The 24391-nt window shown below is 43.7% G+C and overlaps 1 protein-coding gene across 6 annotated transcripts in view; it reads right to left on the bottom strand.

The window, feature by feature from the left end:
* HYDIN (HYDIN axonemal central pair apparatus protein) overlaps positions 1-24391 on the bottom strand; it is a 335806-nt gene that overhangs the window by 95734 nt on the left and 215681 nt on the right. For 4 of the 6 annotated variants that reach the window (XR_002806835.2, XM_023637294.2, XM_023637296.2 and 1 more), the window contains 12 exons: positions 23757-23934; positions 21710-21834; positions 17812-17939; positions 17269-17405; positions 16912-17039; positions 16565-16756; positions 16085-16234; positions 13150-13389; positions 8215-8383; positions 5471-5650; positions 4819-4992; positions 2370-2543 (listed from right to left, as the gene is read on the bottom strand). Coding sequence is in view for 5 of the 6 variants with exons in the window: in XM_023637294.2 (XP_023493062.2) it covers positions 2370-2543; positions 4819-4992; positions 5471-5650; positions 8215-8383; positions 13150-13389; positions 16085-16234; positions 16565-16756; positions 16912-17039; positions 17269-17405; positions 17812-17939; positions 21710-21834; positions 23757-23934 (1975 nt within the window). In the remaining variant the exon portion in view is untranslated. Of the gene's footprint in view, positions 1-585; positions 2270-2369; positions 2544-4818; positions 4993-5470; positions 5651-8214; positions 8384-13149; positions 13390-16084; positions 16235-16564; positions 16757-16911; positions 17040-17268; positions 17406-17811; positions 17940-21709; positions 21835-23756; positions 23935-24391 lie in introns of those variants that run through there. The other 2 variants (XM_023637299.2, XM_023637295.2) reach the window with 2 other exon arrangements.

Raw genomic sequence — 24391 nt, 5'->3', positions numbered from 1 at the left:
ACTTACTCTGCTTTATCTTTCCATGTGGCTCCCTCCTCCCCTCCCCCAGGAGCTGATTATAGGTACAAGGACTCTGTACTGCACCTGGGAGCTGCGGGGGAGCCTGAAGCCATCAGTGGAGCAGCTGCATCAACATTCTACTCCAATTATAGAGCTGGTAGGTCCCATGTTCATCCAGGCCCCATGACCCCGTGTCCCTCCAGGCACTGCCTTGATGGTGACTGTTCCAGTCTCCTGCCACCCGTACCTGCTCACTTCACTATGAGTCCTGCTCTTCCTCGGCCCTTCTCCCCTTGACTGATTGCTCTGGAATCTCTTCTGTGCTCTCCATATGCCTGGCACCTTTCCCTGTCTATAGCATTATTCCTCTGTATCTTAAAAAGCCCATTCTTCCTCATACGATATGAATACAAGTTTTTATTTGACTTTTCCTTTCTTTCAAGATATCATTCCACTTCTTCTTTCCTTCACTGGCCAGTTTCTGAAAACAGTGGTCTAGTCCAGCTCTGGCCAATAGACATATAAGATGAGCCTCATATGTATGTAATTTAAATTTTTCTAGTAGCCACATTAAAAAAGTAAAAATGGACTTAATGGCATATTTTATTTAACCCAACATACCCAAAATGTGATCATTTCAACATGTACATGATATGTAAAAATCATTACTGTGTCACTTTACAGTCTTCTATTCATACTGCATCTCCCAAATCCAGCATCTATTGTACACTTATAGCACGTCTCACTTTGGACCAGCCACATTTCCAGTGGCCAGTGGCGCCTGCATGGGATGGGCAGGTGTAGATTTATTGCTTCCTCTTCGGTACAGCCTGTTGACTCCACAGCAAACAGCAAATGTCAGTTTGGGCTTATCCCCTCCATTGAAAGGGTTTTCTCCAAGGTCACCAGTACGCTCTGAAGTGTGAACCTCAGTGGCCCTCTTCTTAGGGCTCATTCTGTTCGAACTTTCAGCAATCTCCAATTACGTTCATTTATTGATTCAATACACTTTTATAAATCTTTACTCTGTCTACCAAGTGCCAGGCACTATTCTGTGTGTGGGGAATACATTAGTGAAGAAAACTAACACAAATCCCTGCCCTCAGAAGCTTACACTCTAGTCGGGGGAGGCAGACAATAGAATAAGTACATCAAATAAATAGTATGTTAACTAGTGATAAGGGCTAGGAGAAAAACAGAGGAGGAAAGGTCCCCCAGAAAGCTCTTCTTTCCCCTCTCCCGCCTGCTGTCTCTCTCCTTGACTTCCTTGCATCCCACTCTCCTGATTGCCCACCTCTCTGCCTTCTCGACCTCCCTTGGCTTCTCCTCATCCTGAAGTGTCAGTGTTCCCCAAGGTCCCATCCTGCCTTGTCCAACCCTTTCCTCTCTTTCTGGAGCTTTCTAGGCTGATTTCCTCCACTTCAGTGGCTGCCCCTCTCACTTTGTTGAGGAAGACTCCCCCAATTATGTCTTTAGCTTGACATTACTTTCCCAGGCCTCACCACTATGGGGTTCAAAAACTCAATTAATTTCCCTCTCCAGCAAACTTTCTCCTCCTCCAGTGTTCCCTATCTTGGTAAACGATGTCACTCTCTTCCTGGTTTCTGTGACTACAAATCTTGGTGTGACCATCTTGAATGCCTCCCACTCCTTCAATTCGCTGCCATGCGGGTGGCTCTCAGGTCAGCTGGCCCAGGCCCATTCATTTCCAGCTTCACTGTTGCTTCCTCTAGAAGACATCACAAGAGTTACTTTCCTACTGTGACTTTCTGGTCATTTCTCCTGTAGGGCAAAAACTGCTCAACTTCTCTTCTCTTTCAAAATAAAATCCAAATTCCTAATCTTGGCATCAAGGTCAGCTATGATTGGCTTCAACCTGCCCTCCCACCTCTAGTTTACTGTCAGCTTCCCTACTTTCTTGGTCTAAAATGTCCTTGTCTTTGTCTTTGCCTATCAACATTTTTCTGCTCTTTCAGAGCCCATTTCCATGAAATCTTCCCCATATTACACTTATGGGTACCTGACCATCCCAAACTTGCTCTTTCGTAGAAGCCAATACTCAGGTTACAACATTATCTTCCTCTGCTCCGAAAGAGCACCTGTCTGCTCCCCCAAAGGTATGGGCCATGTCTTATTCATTGTCCTGTTGCCTGCAGTGCCAAGTGCATGCCTGCACTGGGCGGCCAGGAGAGCTGTAGATGCTTGGTGAAGAGAATTCTCTTCTGGGCTACTAAGTTGGCAGCATGTTGTAAGTCAACCTCCAACTGGGCTGTGGTGGAAAAGCTCAGTTAGGGAAACAGAGAAGATGGGCGTCACCAGTGGGGGTGCTGGCCGCTTGACCACAAAAAGTCAGAGGAAATGGCTCTTACCACTCTCCTCTCCTTCTTTCATGGACTGCTCTATGGCAGCCTTGATGCAGAGCTCACGGGCCCGAATTCCTGGGATGTTGTTGCTGTCGGAGATGGCTTCCAGGACAATGGAGTCGATGTTCAAGCAGGCTGCATTGTAGTACTTGGCAATGCTGACTGCAGTGGCTGACTTTCCTATAAAAAAAGTCAGGGGTTGAATTTCCTGGCTTTCGTTTGCTCAGTGTCCTAGACAGAAGAAGCTTCTAGAATAGAGGCCACCCATAAAGTGATCTCTCCAAGTGTTCTATCTCTAAGTCTCTTGTGCAGCCAGAGGTGGCGGCAGAAAAGAGAAGGAAGACCTGAGCCAGGAGTTGCGACCTTGGATTCTGGTCCTGATTCTACCACCAATGCACCATGTACTATGGCAACCCCCATCCTCTCTGGATTTTCTCCTCAGTTTAAAAAGTGATTCTATCAGATAATCTTTAAAAATCTTGTAGCTCTGTCTCCAATTCTAATGGGAAAACTTTTTTGACTTAAAGAATAACTTGTGTTGATTTTTTTTTTCTCATTTGAAAATACCTGCTCATTAAAACGAAAGCAGAAAGTTCAGAAATAACGAGAGGAGAAAAGAAAAAAAGATCCATAATTTGCTCTTACAGAAAGATTACAGTTAGCGTATGGCTGCTAAGTATGTATACATAACTATTTTATTTATATTTCTTATAAGAAAGAAATGGGTTATCTGGTAGGCTGAATAATGGCTCCCCAAAGATGTCTGCGTCCTAATTCCCGGAACCTGCAAATATGGCACCTTATATGGTAAAGAGAATTTCCAGATGTGATTAAATGAAGGACCTTGTTATGGGAGATTATCCTGGATTATCTGGGTGGGCTCAATATAATCACAAGGGTCCTTACAAGAGAGAAGCAGGAGAGTCAGAGTCAGAACAGGTGATATGAGGATGAAAGCAAAGAGAGAGAGACTGGAAGATGCTACAATGCTGGCCTTGAAGATGGAGGAAGGAGCCATGAGCCAAGGCATGCAGGTAACTTTTCTAAAAGCTAGAAAAGGCAAGAAAAGGAATTCTCCCCTGTAGCCTCTGGAAGGAATGCAGGCCTGTTGCCCATTTTAGACTCCTGACTTCCAGAACTGTAAGAAAGTAAATTTTCATTGTTTTAAGCCACTAAATTTGTGGTTGTTTGTTACAGTAGCAATGGGAAATTAGCACAGATTACAGATCCTAAGTATGGCACTTTTTTCCTCAAAACAATGTATCATAACCATCTTTCTATCCATTCAATACACTTCTATGGCACGTTTTTTAAATTTACACACAAAATTTACCATTTTAACCATTTTTAAGTGTACAGCTCAGTTGCATAAGTACATTCACATTGTTGTGCAGCCATTTTCCACCATCCATTTCCAGCACTTTTTCATCTTCCCAAACAGAAGCTCCGTATCCATTAAACAATAATTCCCTATTCCTCTCTCCTCAGCCCCTGGAAACCACCACTCCACTTTCTGTTTCTACGAATTTGACTACTTTAGGTACCTTGTATAAATGGAATCTTACGGTAATTGTTCTTTTGTGACTGGCTTATTTCACTTAGCATAATGTCTTCAAGTTCCATCCATTTTGTAGCATGTGTCAGAATTTCCTTCCTTTTTAAGGCTGAATAATATCCCATTGTACCACATTTTGTTTATCCATTCATCTGTCAAACAGTGGGTTGTTTCTGCCTTTTGGCTATTGTGAGTAAGGCTGCTTTGAACATGGGTGTACAAGACACTGTTTTTAATGGTGATGTAATTCACTGGATGAATGTACTATAGTTTAATTAACCAGTTCTCCATAATGAATGCTTCAATTGCTCCCAATTTTTTTTTTAAGATTTTATTTTTCCTTTTTCTTCCTAAAGCCTCCCAGTACATAGTTGTCTATTTTTAGTTGTGGGTCCTTCTAGTTGTGGCATGTGGGATGCCGCCTCAGCGTGGCTTGATGAACAGTGCCCTGTCTGCGCCCAGGATCCGAACTGGCAAAACCCTGGGCCGCCGAAGCAGAGTGTGCAAACTTAACCACTCGGCCATGGGGCTGGCCCTGTTCCCAATTTTGTATTATGGTAAACAATGCTGCAGTGAACATGCATGGACTTATTCGCACATATTTTTCCTCTCTCTTTTAAAATAATTTAATGTCTTGGATTTTTCTCTAATATTTTAATGTTTTTAGATGACAGAAGAAATATAAACTCAAGCAATTCAGAGATGTACTAAGAATGAGGTGTCCCCACTCTGTCTCTACTTCCGTATCTCTGAGGTTGGCAATTTAACAGTTCGAGGACAATCCTTTGGTATATAAATTTCAAATAAAAGAGTCTTTTATTACCTCAAAAATTACACGCGCAAACTTTGCCATAAACCCCAAAGGAGCAACCCCCCCCCACCCCCCGAGTTGTGGCGTACCTGACAAGGGTGTCCCATGGACAATGATGGCAATGCCTTTCCGGTTCTTGACCATGCGGCCTTCTGCAGAAATATCAATGCCCAGGTAGCGAGCGATCGCCTTGCTCGCTGGGTTGTTCTCTACTTCTCCAACTTCGTCTGTGGATTGGCTGTCGACACTCTGTATCTTGTCAGCTGCAAATTAAAAATATATCTGTGCGTGTGCGCATGTGCGTGCATGTGGACACACCCAGAAATCACACGGCTTCTGATGGAAATGGAAACAGCTTTTTCTTTGTAACTGTTGTTGTTTTAAAATGACATGCAATCTGCTACAAATGTTGCTGCAGTCCTCGCCCCTCGCTGCGGTCTATGGGAGGGCCCTTTTGGTTAATAATTTATCTACAGCCACTAGAGTTGAAAATACAGACACTCTGACTCAGTTTCATTTTGGGGAATCTCTCCTGCTGAAAAACAATATTGGAAACTAGCTGAATTTGCAACATTAAGGGAAATGGCTAAGTAAGTGATGGCATACTCTTATTATAGAATTAACACCTAGTAGTGCTAGAAGGCACGGAGGATGCATTTTTTGAAGAAAGGAGAAAAGGCATGGAACAGTCTTCCCAATTCTGCTTAGAAGTGGTACCAAAACACTAAAATGCTTGGTTACTTTGAAACAGTATGTTTTCCAGGCTGTCCTCATCCTCCTCTTCATCTAGGTAGAGCTTGGACTCAACGGTAGGGATGTGTCGCTCTTCCAGGTTGGATGTGACAGAGACCCCTTGGCTCAGTGAGGTTCTCTTTGTGCTGGCGGAGGTTCCCTGTTCCGATGAGGGCACATCGTCATCTTCTGCCAGGGAGCGAAGGATGAAAACATATGGAAGAATTGGGAGGGGGCAAGAGAGATGGGGGCAGAAAAGGAAAGAGAGACAAGAAAGAGAATCACTGAACTGATTACCATCGTCTTGGACCATCCGACTCAAATAAACAAGAACTGCAGTCAGTCAGCTGTTAAGAAGGTTCTCTGCCCAGTGTTTCTGTATTTTAACATTAACAGCCCCCCCTCCCCAATTATACATTTGCTCCAGAAAATTTGGAAAATTTAGAAGAGCAAAACATTACAAAATTCAGCTGTAAAAAGAGATAGTGATAATGTGCAATTGAAATTTCACAATGTTGTAAACTTTTATGACCCCAATGAAAAAAAAAAAAAAGAGAGCTAGAGATAGATAAAGAAATGGTGACAGAGGAATTGCAGCTTAATTTTATGATACCAGGACAGGAGAGCTGCAACCTCTCAGATTTTTAATTTTTCAAAACTGAACTTGGGATCATACTGTCCATACCAATTTGTAGCCTGCTTTCCCTCCTTAATTTATCGTGGACCTTTCCCCCTGTCATTGTTAAGCACATCCATCCTTTTGTCTGCCCAGCACCCTCCTCACTGCTCCGCTCCACAGAGTTTCGGGGTGGGTGTCAGGCTGTGATTGTATAAGATGACCCCCCTGTACCTCAGGGCCAAGACTTTCCTTTTGTTTAGAGAATTTAGATTTGAGCCAGAGAGGTTGCAGCTGTCCTGTGAATGATGCTGGCCTGACTCGGGCTGCTGGTCCTCCCCGGATGTGGTGAGGGAGGCAGAGGACGGTCTGCAGCATGAACTCAGAGCAAGCAGATGCTCAGAGAAGCATCTGGTGAGCAGCAGCATGTGCGCCTTCCTGGGTTCCCACTGGACCCTTGGATCTTGGCGCTAGACTACCTTTCAATGGGCCGAATGGAAAAAGAGACCCACAATTGTGGTGTGTGAGGACAAGGACAAAAAAATGGAGATGAGAGCAACAGGGTCCTTCCTGAGTTTAAATGTCCAAACCCCCACCGCTTCCTGACTGTGGGCTCTCAAAGACAGGGGCTTGTTTCATTGATCTTTTTTCCAGCACTTCAGCCCAGTGCTTGGAACACAGTGGGTGCTTTTTATGGGCTTAAAGGGTTCCCCTAAAATTCACATGTTGAAGTCCTAACTCCCCAGTACCTCAGAATGAGACTGTATTTGTAGATAGGGCCTTTAAAGAGATAATTAAGATACAAGGAGGTCATGCGGGTGTCCTAATCCACCCAAAGGCCAATATGACTGCTGTTCTTATAAGAAGAGATTAGGACACAGACACACATGGAGGGAAGAAAACGTGAACACAGGGGGAAGACAGCCATCCACAAGCCCAGGTTGTTTTCAGAAGAAAACAACCCTGCTGACCCTTGATCTTGGACTTCTAGCCTCCAGAATTGTGAGAAAATAAATTTCTGTTGGCTCAGCCACCCAGTCTGTGGTATTTGTGATGGCAGTTCTAGCAAACTAATAGTGTTCAACGAGCATGACCAGGAGACGGGGGGCAGGGGCAGCCTTCTTCTCTCATCTCCTTTTAGGGCAAACCAGTACCTCTGTCTAGCTTCCCTGAGAGACAAGACAGGCCCAAGGGCAGGAGAAATGAACTCCACTCAATTTATTCCTTCACTCTTACAGCACATATGTATTTGGCACTATGATGTATCAGGTGTTGTTCCATGCACTGGGCTTACAAGTAAGGAATATGTGGTCACTGCCTTTATGGGGGCTTCTTGTGGGGGGAGACAGATTTGAAGAAAACAATTAGACATGTGATGACTGTTACAGAGAAGAAGAGAGCAAGTAAGAACAAGGAGGGTGCCTTTCCAGGGTGAGGGCACAGAGAAGCAGGACACACATCACGACAAGCCACACAGTCCTACAGGTCATCAAGGAACCTTGATGCTCAAGTGCGTCCAAGGGGGTCCCTGGGTGGATGACGGGATAACTCAGGGATGCTGGGCCAGATTATGAGAACACAGTCCAGCTTTGCGATTGAGGTCTGGCCTTGAGGACCGTGGAGGGCCACCTCTCCCATCCTTACCTCTCTTAGGACACCAATTTCTACTGTGCATGACCTACTACTTTGCATGTACCTAGGCACACGCTTGGAGGCTGTGGAGTATCGTGGTTACCGTCATGGACTCTGAAGTCAGAGAGACCTGGACTTAAATCCCGATTCTGCCCCTTAAAACTGTGGACCTGGCCTCTCAGTGCTTCATTTCTCATCTGTATGTGTACAGCCCTCAGCACAGGGTTTGGTATCTAGCAAATGTTCTTCTATATCTGTGTTAGCTGTTTTTAGGTCTTAACTCCCCACTAGACTCTAGTGAGAGCAGAATGTGTCTCCCTGTCCGCATCCATACAATGGGGATATCAGGACCATTTTGTAAAGGTTAGAAATGAAACATGAAAGGCACCTAGCACCTGCCTGTCACCTGGCAGGTGCTCGGGAACTGGCAGGTCTCCCAGCAGAGATAATTCAAAGAAGCTAGGGCCGCAGCTGGAGCCAGGGGCTCTCCGCCTTGAGTTCTCACCGTTCTCCTGTGCCAGATATTCCAGATATTTCGCCTTCATCTGCTCCTCTTTTGACCGCTTCACCTCCTTATAGTACTCGTACACCTCCAGGGGCAGCGTCTCCCCCGGAATGCGGGGAGGCAGCAGCAGGGTGTCGTAGGAATCATAGCCCTTCAGAGTTCGCAAGATCTGCTCAAGGAGAAGGGAAACTGCTGTTGGTCTCACTGGAAGCTTCCTCCCCACAGCCCTGGGTGGATCTGCTCATCCCTCTTGCAAAACCCCTGCCCCTGCCTAAGGCTGGGGTGTGCACGAAGGGTGGGGTTCTTGGGAGAGGCTAAAATGGAAAGCTGAGCCTGAATCTGAGGATATGGGGGTCTTCGTTTTGCCCCATTTGACCCTGGGCATTTCACACATGGAAGAGAATTTTCTTCTTGTTTAAAAAAAAAATATATTGGTTTTATTTTGTTTTTTTCCATTGACAAAAGCACAGAACTCCATTATCCACTTTGAGTGACATGTTCTTAGAAAATATTGTGGTTGACAATATTAAACTGGATAAGGTGGTTGTCTCATAAACAGAGGATCCAGGGGAAAACATGTAAAATGGTATTAAGTATGTGTGTGTGTGTGCATGTGTGTGTGTGGAGATGGGGTGGGGTGGAGAGAGAATGTATATTAGGGTTGTCAGATGAAATATGGGATGCCCAGTTAAATCTGAATTTCAGATAAACAACGAATAATTTTTCTAGTCTAAACATGTTCCATGTTGTTTATCTGAAATTCAAATTTAATTGGGCAAGCTGTTTTTCTTTCTTCTAAATTTGGCAATCCTAGTATCTATGTATATTTATAAACCATGGTAAAATAAAGTCCTAGAAAGCAATTACTTCCTATAAGACCTAATTTATTGGTGTGAAATGTCTGTTCTGTTAGGTAACCCTTCTCCAGGATCACCATTTTTTGTTGTTTGAAAAGCACTAGTAATAAGCTCATTCTAAAATTTATATGGAAGAACAAAGGGCTGGGAATAGTTAAAACGCTAATAAAGAGTAAAGAGAGAAGATTGCCTTACTAGATATCAGCGCTTATGAAGCTAGAGTAATAGAGTGGTATTGATATCAGGATGACAAACTGACCAATGAAATCAGAGAGAGAGCTTGGAATGGACCCATTCATAAATGGAGTGTTGACATAGGACAGAGGTGGCACGGCAGATTAGTGGGTAAAGGAAGGAATATTCCAAACACTGGTTGATGCAGAAACACAAAGGTCTGGGCAACTTGCTTAAATTGGGGCAACTCTAAAGAGGCAAGCCAGGTCCACAGCTTCCTGTGGGATCAGCTATAGTCTCTGTTGCAATCTCATCACAGTTCGTCTTCTCTCTCTGCCCAGTTCTACGTTCCTTATTCTTCACAGGTGTTGTTCCTGAGAGTGCTCCTTAATAACCTCTCTGCATGCAAGTCTTGGAGTCTTAGATTCTGCTTTCCACTGAAACTGACCCACAACAGGGGGTGCTGTGCCAACATAAGCCATCGAGCATTTCAAAAAGACCTCATGAAAATATTCCCTTCCAGAGGGATGGAATCCCATCCTGAGAAAAACGTCTGGATGCAGAATCCAAAGTGGGCAGAGCATAAACACTGAAGGTAAAGAAGACAGAAGATTTGAGGGCTGAATTTGGGGAGGTCCAGAGGAAGCAGAACCACCTTAGCTAAGGCATTCCGAAATTCCTGACCCACAGAAAACATAAGATAACAAATGTTTACTGTTTTAAGTTGCTAAGCATGGGGGTACTTTGTTTTGCTGCAATAGATACCTGGTAAGCAATAGATAACCAAGCATCAGACTTCATGAACAGTAAAACCTTAAGAGAAAACAGTGGAGCAACGCGTTTAAGATATTCAAGTGCTGAAAATGTGAGCCAAGGATATTGTATCCAATCAAACTGATAAAGGATAAAAGCCACAGATAAACAGTTACAAACATGTGCGTCCTCAGGGAATATTGTTTCCATGATCCCTTCCTGATGAATCCACTAGAGAATGAGCTTCAAACATCCCAGTAGCGATTGGAGAAGTTTTAGCTTTATACGTTTAAGTGTAGAACTAAGACTAAATGATGGAAATTTGGTTCTCTCATCTTAATATTGTAAACTCTGACACTATAGAAATAGTACAGGAAGCGAAACATGGAGGAAGTGTATGTGAGATGATTACCCTGTAGGCATTAACTGGAAGCAAAAGAATATCATTTTATACCAAAGGGTGATGGGGAGAGGGAAAAAGAGATTACTAGCTAATTTCATTATTGTTCATAGTAGGGAACTAAGAGGTAGTTTCTAAAAGGTAGGGTACTATGGGTGTTAGGTAAAAGTGTAGTTCATACAGCTCAGCCTCAAGGTACGAGAGCAGGTTAGAGATAGTAAAAATGGACCTAGATCAATTGATGGAACAGAATAGAGATCCCAGAAATAGACCCAAATAAATACAGTCAACTGATCTTTGACAAGAAGCAAATCAAATAAAATGAGCAAAGAAAGTTTTTTTCAATACATGGTGCTGGAACTGAACATTCACGTGCAAAAAAAAAAAACTCCATCTAGACAGATCTTACAACCTTCATAAAAATTAACTCAAAATGGATCATAAACCTAAATAAAAAACATAAAACTATAAAGTTCCTAGAAGATAACAAAATAAAATCGAGATGACCTAGGGTATGGTGATGACTTTTTGTACACAACACCAAAGGCATTGTCGTTGAAAAAAGTAACTGATAAGCTGGACTTCACTAACATTAAAAACTTCTGCTCTGCAAAAGACAATGTCAAGAGAATGAGAAGACAAGCCACAGAGTGGGAGAAAATATTTGCAAAAGACACATCTGATAAAGGACCATTATTCAAAATACGTAAAGAACTCTTAAAAACTCAACAATAGGGGCCAGCCTCGTGGCCGAGTGGTTAAGTTCGTGCGCTCTGCTTCAGCAGCCCAGGGTTTCGCCGGTTCGGATCCTGGCGTGGACATGGCACTGCTCATCAGGCTATGTTGAGGCGGCATCCCACATGCCACAACTAGAAGGACCCACAACTAAAATATACAGCTATGTACTGGGGGGAAAAGCAAAAAAAAAAAAAAAGATTGGCCACAGTTGTTAGCTCAGGTGCCAATCTTTAAAAAAAAAGAAAAAAAAATGGGCCAAAGACATTAGCGGACACCTCTCTAAAGAAGATATACAGATAGCAAATAAGCATATGAATAAATGCTCCACATCATATGTCATTAGGGAAATCCACATTAAAACAACCATAAGAATCCACTATGTACCTATTAGAATGGCCAAATCCAAAACACTGACAATATCGAATGCTGGTGAGGATGAGGAGCAACAAGAACTCTCATTTATTGCTGGTGGGAATGCAAAACGCCACAACCACTTTGGAAGAAAATTTGGCAGTTTCCTACAAAACTAAACATATCTTATCATATAATCCAATAATGACGTTCCTTGATTTTTACCCAAAAGAGTCAAAAACTTATGCCCATACAAAAACCTGCACACTGATGTTTATAGCAGCTTTGCTCATACTTGCCAAAACTTGGAAACAACCAAGATGTCCTTCAGTAGGTGAATGCATAAATAAACTGTGGTATGTCCAGACAATGGAATATTATTCAGCACTAAAAATAAATGAGCTATCAAGCCATGAAAAGACATGGAAGAACCTTAAATGCATATTACTAAGTGAAAGAAGCCAATCTGAAGAGGCTATATAATGTCTGATTGCAACAACATGACATTCTGGAAAAGGCCAAACTATGGAGACAGTAAAAAGATCAGTAGTTGCCAGAGGTCGGGAGGAGGGAGGAATGAATAGACTGAGTACAGAGGACTTTTAGGGCAGTGAAAATACTCTGTATGATACCATAATGATGGGTACATGTCATTATACATTTGTCAAAACTCATAGAATGTACAACACCAAGTGAACTCTAATGTAAACTATGGACTTTAAGTGATTATGATGTGTCAATGTAGGCTCATCGATTGTAGCAAGTGTACCATTCTAGTAGAGGATGTTGATAATGGGGGAGGCTATGCATGTGTTGAGGTAAGGGGTCTATGGGAAATCTCTGTACCTTCCCCTCGGTTTTGCTGTGAACCTAAAACTGCTCTTAAAAAATGAAGTTAAGAAAAAAGGGACATGGAGGAGTAATTGGAAAACATGCAGCCCAGAACAAACAGGGAAAAAGGGCAGATTTAAGCCCTAACATAATTACATTAAATGTAAATGGTCTAAATATACTAATTAAAGACAGAGACTGCCAGAGTGTATTAAAAAATGAGTGAATTATAGGCTGTCTACAAGAAACTCACTTCAAATATAGTGACTGTGGCATATATTCTTTCTTGTTTTTTGCTGGGAAATATTTGCCCTGAGCTAACATCTGTTGCCAATCTTCCTCTCTCTCTTTTTTTTTCCCTCCCCAAAGCCCCAGTACCTAGTTGTATGTTCTATTTGTAAGTTCTTCTAGTTTTTCTATGTGAGCCACCACCACAGCATGGCTACTGACAGATGAGAGATGTGGTTCCATGCCTGGGAAATGAACCCGGACTGCAGAAGCAGAGTGTGCTGAAATTTAACCATTAGTCCATCAGGGCTGGCTCTGCATATATTCTTTACTGTTTGAATTTTAACCATGAGCATGTATTGGTTTTTCAATGAGATGTTTAAAATGTATAATGAGATCACAAAGAAGCAATGAATTCTGCTCAGCGCAAGGAAAGTAGGTCAGGAAAGGCTATTGCATGATCTTTAAATTGATGAGGAAGGGTTCAAGGGGAAGAAGAGGCCAAGGTCAGGAGGAGGTTGTCCATGCAGAGAGAAGAGCTTGAGCACGTGGCGGGGCCCAGCATGGGTAGGAAGATGGAGCTTGGTTTTGGTCTCCGCTCACCTTCTCTTCTATGAGATATTGCTGGTCAAATTCTAAGGAGTAAAACTCGATGGGAAAGTCGCAGGGATTCTTCACCACCACCTCGGCCTCATCTCCAGGTGCACAAGGCAGCAGTGGCCCCAGCTCCAGAAATGAAGGAATAAATTCCAAGCGTGGCTCTAGACCTTTCCCCTGCACCAGCAGCGTAAGCTTCTGAGTACTCTGGGCAATCAGGAAAACCAGGGTCTGGCTGTAGAATTTCTGGAAAATGTAAAAACAAAACAAGCATCTGAATTTTTTTTCTGTTGCATGCCGTGTAAAACTGGAAACTACTAGGGAGACAAAATTGATCCTATTTTGATTAAGAGGGAAAATTTTTCTTACAAAATTGCATGGGAGCAATTTGTATTACCCTACTAATACAGTGTATCTAGCGTCCCAGGCACCGTACCAAGTGCTTCATCACGTGTGGAAGGCCCTCTGAGTGCTATGCTCATAGCCCTTAGACCCTCCAATGTGCTCAGATGTCCACTGCCACCATCTGTACCTCTGGGCTCTCATTTCATGGGTCCTGCTGCTCACGGGCAGGCAGGGCAGGGCAGAAGTGCTGGGGAAATAACATTCTGGGAGCAGTCCTCAAACAATGACTCTTGGGAGTTCCCAAATAAATACCCTAGGTGCCTCGCTCCCGGGAAGGGATAATTCTGAACTGTGTATTTTGTCTGTTTCCTCCGAGTTTTCCAAGGGGATTAAGCTGCAGTCTCCGAGGCAGCTGGCTCACTGCACACCCTATTAGCTGCCCTCTTTTCCCTTATCACCTTCTACTTGTCTACCGCTCTTCCCTACTCTTCCCAAATAAACTGCTTGCGCTCAAATCCTTGTCTCCAGGTCTGTTTCTTGGAGAATTTGAATTAGCATATTTCCATTATTTGAAGATACAGTTAAGCAGTGGGTCAGGGATGACCAGCTAGGGCATTCCGTTCATCCGATACAATTAGAATCTGAATACAGTTGATAGTGATACCAACTACCCTAATCTGGTTTCACTGGGGAACCCATTAAAAATGTAGATTCACAGGCCCCATCACTAGAGATCCTGACTTGGCAGAGGCAGGGTAAGGGCTGGAGAGTCTGCATTTTTAGCCAGATGCCCACGTTGTTCTGACACTGTTGGGCTTACGGCTTGGATTTGGAGGCCAGGACTGGCTTTGTGATTTGAAGAGCTCCTAACCATCTTAGCTCAAAGGGGAAAATCAGATGGATGGAATGTGTATGGACATACATACATGTACAGAGAAGTATCTATTGTTGGAAACTCTAAGAGAATGAATTATGGGCTAGCAGGGTTTTCTATACAGTTCTGGGCTTAGCACCTTATGACTCAAACTTCCATATTTTAATTGTTTTTTTTATGGAACTATTTCTAAAACATTTCGTTCGTTTCCTTGTTTTCTAACACAGAGTATTCGGAACACATTAAAATGTCTAAGAGTCACGAGCGTGGGCATCGGTGATTTCTCTGTGCTGCTGTTGGAGACAAAGATGTGGACTGCATGGATTGCAAGGCTAACAAACTCCTTGTATACAGCCAAGACATTCCTCTCCCAATTGGTGGGGAAACATTTTATTAACTTTGACCACTTCCAACTCAACATTTATTGAACTGGATAAATCTATTCTTTTTTTTACTGTCATTGCCCTTATTCAGTAAAACATCCGAAATCTTGAGTAAACTCCCTGACAGTCTTAGGACTCTCTAAGAACGACAAACATATTAATCCTCTTTTCCTCCAAAAGAGTTGGGGAGATTTTGATAATGATAGAAACACAAGCTTTATTTTAGAATCAGACATGAAGTCATTCACTTTTCTTCTTTTTCACTACAGATTCTTAAGCATTTCCTCAAAGCTATTACCAGGAAAATGGGAGTTAACTAACATAGGTATTCTACAAAACTCGCATCGTTTTCTTTTAAAAGAACAGAGTAGAGAAAAATATCTCCGAAATGCCTTAGGCTTTGAGCAAAAATCTTTACAGTTAACCTCTTGGGATCCTCTCTGGTTCTAGGATTTTATTATTTTTACCACGTTCTTTGTTAGGAGTAGCTTTGTGTTGATAGTGTTCACAAAAGAAACATTTGTGAGGCCCAGGGAGTGCGTCTCCCAGGAAGCACCTATTATTATCACAAGTACTAATGATAATAGTAAATACAGAGTGGTATGCTGTGAATTTTATTCATATTAATTCATTTAATTTTCAAAATGACCTTGTGAGGAGCTATCGCAGGTTGGTAATGTCTTACCTGAAACCCTAGAGGCCAGGTGCTTTCAAATTCAGATTTTAAAAAGGTAAACACAGTGCCTGCACCCTATGTCACATAACATCCTCAGTAGGGTCTGGGGTGGTCCCCTGAAATCAAACACATTAATATTTCTACCGTAGCAATGTTGGACTCCGCAAACTGAGTGGCATAAATAAAGGTTAAGTAGTCTCGTGCCAGTTCAGATGAGGTTTTTCCGCCAAATGAGTTTGGGTCTGAAACTTACGAAATTTTTTTCCAGCTTTTGGAGCTTATTGGACTTTAGAATTGCAATAAGGGATTTTCGACAAGTGATATTATTATTTTTCATTTTATCGACGAGCAAACTGAGGTTTAGCGAGGCTAAAGGAATTTGCTCAAAGCCATGCAGCCTCTAAGTGCAGAGGCAGAAGGCCACTAACCCAGGTCTGCTGATGAAAGTCAGTGTGTTAGACAGATCTGCTGGTCCCAGGCCTGGTGCTCTTAACCACCAGGCCACACATCTCCTATGTGAACCAGAAACACTTGATGTCATAATCAGAATAGCGAGGTACAGGTCACTCAAGGATTCCCTGGAACCCAATCAAGCATGGAGTTTGAGTACAGCCCAAAGAGATCCAGAGAGTCTGAATGAAATCACATTTCTTTAAATCTTACCTCTTCTTTGGGCATGAATTTCACTTGCACATTGGACCTCTCACCAGGATCCAAGACTCCAGAAGTGGGCTGGATTTCAAAGATTTGTGCCGTTTGTTTGAATTCAGAACGTAGTTTCCATCTTAAGTAACTTGGCATGTGTTTCTCCAGCTGGTTAGTAAATATTAGACAATTAGATAATCCTCTACGGAAAATGGATTTATTTCATCCTCCATTCACTCAACCTACATTTACTGAGTACGTCCCAGGTGTCAGGGATAGATACCAGTGGTACAAAGATGAATAAGACATTCGCCAGACAGCATGGCCCGAAGGGTCCTTGAGTGGTGGGAGAAGGGCCTAGATTTTACTCAGAGGCAATGGCTATCACTGAACGTCTTTGAGCAGGAGAGTGAAATGATGAGAGCAGAGGACTAGAATTACAAATCTGGCTGAAATGGAAATGGAAAAAAGGGGACCAGTGGCCCACAATTCATTTACCTTGTTAACTGGCTTCTGGCTGAGGACAAACCATTCACAAGGGACTTGGAGATGATTGGAAAGCTGAATAGTTTCCACGAGGCACTGTCCACACTGAATTGTGGCAAACTCCACTTTTCCACATGACAGTGTCATAGTGGGAATGGTCACCGTGGCTTGGAGACGGATGTAAACTGTTGGCCCTCCAACTACCTAGAGTGGGCATCAAATTGCTGTTACCATGTGGCATGGGGTTGGGGGGAAGGGTCATGGCTCTGAAATAGTAACCGGATCATCCCACGGGTGATCGGCAAGCAGAGCCGGAAGCAGGGGAGCATCAGCTGGGCCCAGCAGCGCATCTTTCTTACCTTGATGGGCAGAAAGACCTCTTTGTTTCCAACAGAAAGACTGACCCCTTGTGGGTCAAATCTCACTTCAAATGTTTCTGTTTCACAGTAAGGTAGGCTCTTCACCCGATCTAGCTCAGTACTGAAGCCTGGACCAAAACAAACAAAATTCTTTGTGGGAGAGAGAAGTAGCAAACAGTAGCTCCAGATGGAGCCCCTCTAGGGCAGGACGACCCTTCAAAGTATCAAACAACGGCCCAACAGTTCTTCTGGCTGATCCCTGGAGAGGCATGAACACTCCTCCAGAAGGACGGTACAGATGGGCACCTTGTTAGAAATGACAAATTGCAACAGGAAAGGGTCTCCCAGCCTGGTTACCTGTGTTGTGAAGGACACGCTTTTCTGCATGGAAGGACACTGGGAAGTGACTGGTGTTGGTGATCTTGATGATGTGTGTTCGGACGTCACCAAGGATGATGTAGCCAAAGTCCAGAATATACTCTGGCAGCTGGACTCTGAAATGGTTAACAAGATCTCCTTACCGGTCACTTTTCCACTTCTCTTCTATCTCCTGTGCAAGGTTCTATTCTCCTGAGTGTAGAACAACCACTCTCCAGAATAGAGACTAGGAACAAGATTCTTGGCCCAGAAGCCCACCCTGCTGTTTCAGTCATTATCTCAAACACATTCAGTGTGGGCCCTCAGGGGCCCTCAGGGGCCTATCCATTAGACAAGGCTGGAGTTTTCTGATTTTAAGAGGCAGAGACCTGCCTGGCTGGCTGGATGCTAGAGAATGGCAGGTCTGTGAGGTGAGTGGATTTCACTCCTAGACCATCGACTATGAACTCAGGGCAGCTCCGGTGGGCAGCACAGCTTGCTCCGCTACACTCCGAAACAAACACAACACGGAAGGGCACTCACTTGGCCAGTTTGTGGCGACTCCGAAGCCTGAAGTCATCCCCGGGGTCAGGGATAACTGTCTTCTGATGTTCTATGGCATAGTCCTGGACTATAAGTCTCTCTACTTCCATCTGGAGCTGAGCACTTAACTGCAGCAAGAGAGAAGAGCAAGCGAGCAAATTCTTCTAGAACATGCATTCTCAATGGGGGCCATATCACTTAAAGGGGCAAAAATTGCTTCACGGAACGGGGGGCGCAAAAATCTTAGATATTACAATGGTTTGTGGTCCTCCAAAGGGCCACAGCACATAAACAGATATACAGCATATTTGTGGTATTAAAATTTTCATGCGGGGGGGTGTGCCAGCCTGGTTGTGTCATGGTTAAGTTTGTGCACTGTACTTTGGTGGCCTGGGGTTTGCAGGTTTGGATCCTGGGCACAGACCTAGCGCAGCTTGTCAGGTTGTGCTGTGGTGGCATCCCACATAAAACAGAGGAAGATTGGCACAGATGTTAGCTCAGCAACAATCTTCCTCAAGCAAAAAGAGGAAGATTGGCAACAGATGTTAACTCAGGGCCAATCTTCCTCACAAAAAAAAGAAAGAAAATAAAAGAAAATTTTTCATGGTGGGATAAGATGGGGTAAATGCACCGGTACATCTATACCATGGAATACTACCCAGCAATAAAAAGGAACAAACTGTTGATGTTGATGAATTTCAAGGGCATTATGCTGAATGTGAAAAGCCAATCTCAAAAGATTACATACCGTATGATTCCATTTATGTAATAATCTTGAAATAGAAGTAAAGAGATGGAGAACTATAGTGGTTGCTAGGGGTAAGGGATGGGGAGATTGGAGGCACCTATAAAGGAGTAGCATCTAAGGGCAAATACAAATTAAAAATAAGAGGCTTAATTCTCCCTGTTGAAAATAAGGGAAGAGACTTCTCCTTGCTCCATTTTCTTAGAGCATTTGCTTTAGAAAGCTTGTAAGTGCCTTCTCTGTCTCTTTGAAACCTATATAAATCTTTTTAAAGGTTAAATAAGCCTCTTGTCAGCTTACAACCCTGTGTCTTTCTCAAGTGGCGCTCCTGAGTGTCTTTCTCAAGGACCTGGGAACCATCTCTTTGAAATGGAATCATCAAGGAAGATACAGCCCCATCTCCAAGTGTCTGGGGGCTGGGGTAGGAGCCTGACTTTAGAGGGCCCTGTCATAAAAACAGGAGATGTTTGGTTTTCCTTTGGATAAAGCCAATTAGCTAACACAGATGGTCACCCCAATTACGATGTGAATTCAGGATGAACTATGCGTGACAAATGGTGCTGTCAAGTCCTGTCACTTGAGGACTAGTTATAGCTCTTCCTTAAGGACTAGTTAGTGTTTACCTTGAGAATATGTATGCAATGGGTCGTATCTGCTGAGGTATATAAAAGGCCAAGATTTCTTTCTGTCTTTGCGATCTCCTCACAGGACTGCCCGTGACACAGATAACATTCTGGTTTAATACTTTATCAGTAATAAAATTGTTTTCTTTCTCTTCTACTTTTGCGGAGAGAGTTTTTCTGGGTCGGAAGGAGATTTTTGTTTTTAATTTTATTTCTCCAACAAGCACAAGGGATCCTTATGGTGATGGAACAGTTCTGTATCTTAATTGTCGTGGTGGTTACACAAAGCTACATATGTGAAAATATTGCACAGAACCACACACACAGACACACACATGTGCATGTAACACTGTCGAAATCTGAACGAGCTCTGTGGCTTGTACCAATGTCATTTCCTGTTTTGATTTTGTACTATAGTTAGGTAAGATGTTGCCATTGGGAAAAACATTTTTTTGCAACTTCCTGTGACTCTATAACTACTTCAAAATAAAAAGTTAAAAAACTTAATATCAAACTATTCAAAGAGATTACATTTTATATACTATAAAAATATTTTATGAGGTATTAGGAAAAATATGTCTTGGAGGAGGGTGATAGTGAAAAAACGTTGAGAAATATTGTTCTAGCAGGTCCAAACCTTAAGTCCAGGGCCAAGCAGGGAAGGTTAATGTGTGAAGTGGCCCATGACGAGACAACAGGGAGCAGCAGGAACTGCGACAAACTGGGAGAGGAGCATGCCTCACCCACAAGTGTTTCCAGTCATCTAGATTCCGGAACAGCAAAGCTGACGCTACGCTTGGCCTCTGAGCCACTAACGGTGGACCCCTGCCTCATGCAGGAGGACTAGCTCCCGCTGCCTGTGCCATCACGTCCTCAGAAAGCCCACCCCAGGTCCACTGCCAGAGACAGCTATGCTGAGGCTCTGAAGCGGAGCCTCCTGGGAACGTGGTTAGCAGGGTGGAGACGCTGCTGCCCCTCACGGACAGAAGAGGGCAGAGGTCTTAGGAGTTGGACAGGCCCGGATTCAAATCCTAGCCCTGCAGCCTGCCTTGGGATGTGCACTTCCCTTCTATGAGTTCTGGAAAACTGTAAAATTAAGACAATAATGGCACCAGAAAATGCGCCCCCTACCCGGCCCCATTGTGGGAGGAGTTAATGAAATAATAACGCAGGTCAATAGTGTGGCACAGGCCGAGTGTGAGAGTTCAATACACAGTAACTGGTGTTATCAATTATGATCATCCTTGGAGCTAAGGGTTCCTTTCAGCATCTGCAAAACAAGTCATTGCTGGTGGCCTTTGGGGCTCCCTGTCTCCCCCACAACACCATTCTTTGCCATTTTAGAACCCCCTCTTAACCAGTCTAAGGGTTCTCTGCCTACACATAATTCTTCCTTAGGACAGCAGTCTCCTGTACATTCGCATTTTAAAAGAAGAGCACAGGGAGAAAGCGGCCTTCATGGTCAGGAACAGACCGTTAAGAGACGAGTGTCAGGGAATGGCGAGGGAGGACATTTTCGGATCTTGCTCTACATCCCACTGCAGGGGCAGCTTTTATTCACAAGCTGGGCCACTCCCTCCCTCAAGAGACCACCTCTTAGCATGGTTCCCAGCTGGGAGTCACCACACACTCCTGATTGTTCCAGAACCTCTTTGGCCGTCCATCTCCCCCAGTTAATTGCTGGGTACCTGAGGGCTCTGTGCTGAATGTACCCTCTTCCTTGCTCACTCAATACACTTCCCAAGGAATTTCACCACTTCCTGTGCCTACAATGACCATCTGATGACTCTCAGCCTACCCCTCTCCCCAGGGCCACAGTAGTGGTTCCAACTCCCTATCGGACGTCTCCACCTGGATGATGCACAGAAATCTCATGTGTAATAAGGACCATCCGAACTCATTTCCCTGCCTCCCTGTTCATCCTAAACTTGCGTCTCCTCCTGAGTTTCCTATCTCAGTGCCCCCTTTTAACTTTGTCATCCAAGCAAGACACTTGGAGGTCACCTCTTCCTCACCCCCACATCCAACCAATGCCTAATGGCTGACCATTCCACCTCTGGAATATTTCTTGAATTCGCTCAATTCCGCATACTCCCACTGTCATCCCCTTTGTTTACACCACCACTATCTCTCATCTAGAATTACTCCATCAGCTTTTTAAAACATCGATCTCACCACATCTACTCTCATCCCCGCCCCCAGCCCCCCAAGCCCCTGTCCTCTCAGAGTGCCTCGAGGCAGTCAGAGAGATCTTTTTAAGATGAAAGTCCATTACCCATGGCCCCACTTGAAGCACCCAGTGACTTCCTATTGCCCTCAGGATAAAGTTCAAAACCCTGAATAGGTTAACTAGATGGCTGCTTGCCTCTTTAGGCTCCTCTTGGCTCCCTTGCCTCCCCCCTTTTTTGCTCTAGCTATATCTTTTTCTCCTTTCTGTTCCTTAGATATACCACATCCTTCTTGCTGCTGGGCCTTTGCACATACTATCCTTCTGCCACATTCATTCTGTGCAGAATGAGGCTACTCTTACCTCAGAAGATTCATCCTCAGACATTTCCTCAGTTGGATCTAAGTGATCAAATGTTTCATACTTGTTGTACTCTTTTTCCAGGTTTTTTCTGGCCTGATTTAAGAAGGTTTCATACTTTTCATTTCCTGTGGGGGTTGGAAGGAGAGGGAAATCAGGATGGCTAGAAATATATGAATTATGCCTAAAACACAGACTCTCAGCTCAGGGTCAATAAAGAGAGAGGGGAAGTAAACTGTTTGATACTTCACTTCCCAAATTTTCTGCACTTCAGAGGGTGATGTAATTTGTGAGTGCGTTGAATTTGTATCAGAGACCTCACTGAGTTCAATGAGATTATGCTTTAATGAGCTACCAGCTAGTCCTCAAGAACTTGATGGCAGTAACGTCCTAAGTCACTTGTAGGGTGGCCAACTGGATCCCAGTTTACTTGGTGCTCTCTCAGTTCTAGCACTGACAGCTGCGTGACCTGGGAAACCCTTCCATGCTGGACAAACCCAGATGGCTGGCCACCCTTTGGGTTAGTCTTTATGTTTATTAAATCTCAATTAAGAAAAAGAATATATTTGGGTCAAGTTGCCTTCACTACAACTGAATAAGATACGATCCCCTGAATTAGGGAGGGTAGGCAATCGGTGGCAAGATTTCAGACACCCAAGCTCACCAGTAAGCTAGTGCAAATTCAAATGCTTGAGGAGCAAGGTCGGCAAAGAAATGAAGGTGCCTCCTATGAAACAATAGGCAGCGCTGAGACTGGGGCACAGAAGACCCAACTAGCGGTATTCAGATGTAAACTATTTTAAAGCCCTGTACCGCCCAAACCATGTCTACTGCCTTAAGGAGGCCAGTTGAGCACCCAGTTTTCAACCTTGTGGCGAAGGCTTTCCTTCCTGACAATTAGATGTGAAGTCGGACTAACCTCTCTGTCTGGCTGGAACTCTAGATGCTAGAGTGTGACACGGTCTTAGATTTAGTAATATTTGTGTCCATATTCTTAGGGAGCAGACCATTAGGATTTTTTTTTTTGTGAGGATGATTTGCCCTGAGCTAACATCTGTGCCAGTCTTCCTCTGCTTTGTATGTGGGATGCCTCCACGGAACAGCTGATGAGTGGCATAGGTGTGCATCCAGGATCCGAACCTGCGAACAGGGGCCGCTGAAATGGAGCGTGCAGAACTTCAACCACTCGGCCATGGGGCCGCCCTCAGACAATTAGGATGTAATAGATGATCATCAACAGGTGAGTTAGTGACTTTGGGGAATGGGGTGGGAAGAAAGGCCGAGATGTGAGGGCTTAGTCTGAAGCTGTTTAGGGAACGTGCATTTCAAGGAGCTTGGTATAAGGGATTCATGAAGCAGAGTGAGAAGTTTCTCTTGACTCTTTGTCCCATACGCAAGGTCAGGAAGAAAGAACCAGAGAGAGTCTATGGCTAAAAGAGCTGTTCAGCTGAGTTTGGGCACTTACCAGACATAAATATTGTTGTACAGAGGCATGGCTCTGGGGGCCAGATGTTACCAGAAAAGCCTTGGCTAGGCATGTGGGCAGACAATTAATAACAGTCTAAATTAGCCTCCAAACTGTGTATTGCCAGAATAAGGGCTCAGAACCTTGGCTGCCTTTCTGTACAGTCTATATTTTGAAAATTGTACTCATTGCAGTAAATCAGCCTTCACCTTCTCAGTGGCCATCTGTGAGTGTGTTACTGGGAAAGGCCGACTCAGGAAGAGATGGTAGCTGGAAGGAACATATACTGGTGGAAAAGGTCTTTGGAAGCACAATTTCCTGATGCCTCTATAAGTAAGTAAAGGAGGCAAAACTGGCCAGGGGTCTTAATTTGGGACTGCTGCGGATTATATCTTGTCTCACAAAACTCAGGTCATCAAGTCAGTTTTAACTCTTGACATTTTTTTTTGTACTTGAGGAATAACACAGGAGAGAACTAGAAAGGACTGCGAAGCAAATAATGTGAGCAGCCATCAACCTTCAAATGAGCAAAGCTAAAATGCATCCTTGTCCCCACTGGGGAAATATGGCAGCGAGGACTAGTACCTTTGAGGTTCCTGGGGAGATCAAGGCAGATGCGGGGGAAGATTCCCTCTCCTCTCAGAGTGATGTTTTCTGGGTCCAGGTGGGCGATCTGTATCTGGAAATTCCTTTGAAAGACCTCAGGTACTCCAGGTAAGTAGTAAACCTTCAACACCTGCTCTTTATGTGAACTGATAAAACCCTACACAGCAGAAAGACCAGAGAGAACTTTCAAATTTACAACCGACTCCTACTTCTGGCGGTTTGACGGACTAGAAAATCTCAAAGGCCTATTGTGCTGGTTATTGTCCACTCACACTCCTTCCCCAAGATGCATTCCTCTGAAGCTATGAGAAAATGACAACCAAACAATAGAAAAACAGGTAGCATATGTAAACAGGCATTTCCTGAAAGAGGAAACACAAGTAGCAATAAATGCAGTTAAAGATGCTCATCCTCATAAGTAACCAGGGAAATGCAAACTAAGATCATAATGAAATTTTTTTTACATCACAAGACTGGCAAAATTTACCAAATTTTGGTGAGAATACGCATCAAAAGAAACTTTTATATACATTCTGGTGAATGTCAATGGGAAAAACCACTGTGAAAAAAACTAATAAAGTTGAACATAAGCGTAGCCCATGATCTGGAAATTT

The sequence above is a fragment of the Equus caballus genome, chromosome 3 (assembly GCF_041296265.1).
Source record: "Equus caballus isolate H_3958 breed thoroughbred chromosome 3, TB-T2T, whole genome shotgun sequence".
NCBI lineage: Eukaryota > Metazoa > Chordata > Mammalia > Perissodactyla > Equidae > Equus > Equus caballus.
Note: the sequence above shows the minus strand (reverse complement) of the source record. Positions and strands in the feature narration are given on the sequence as shown.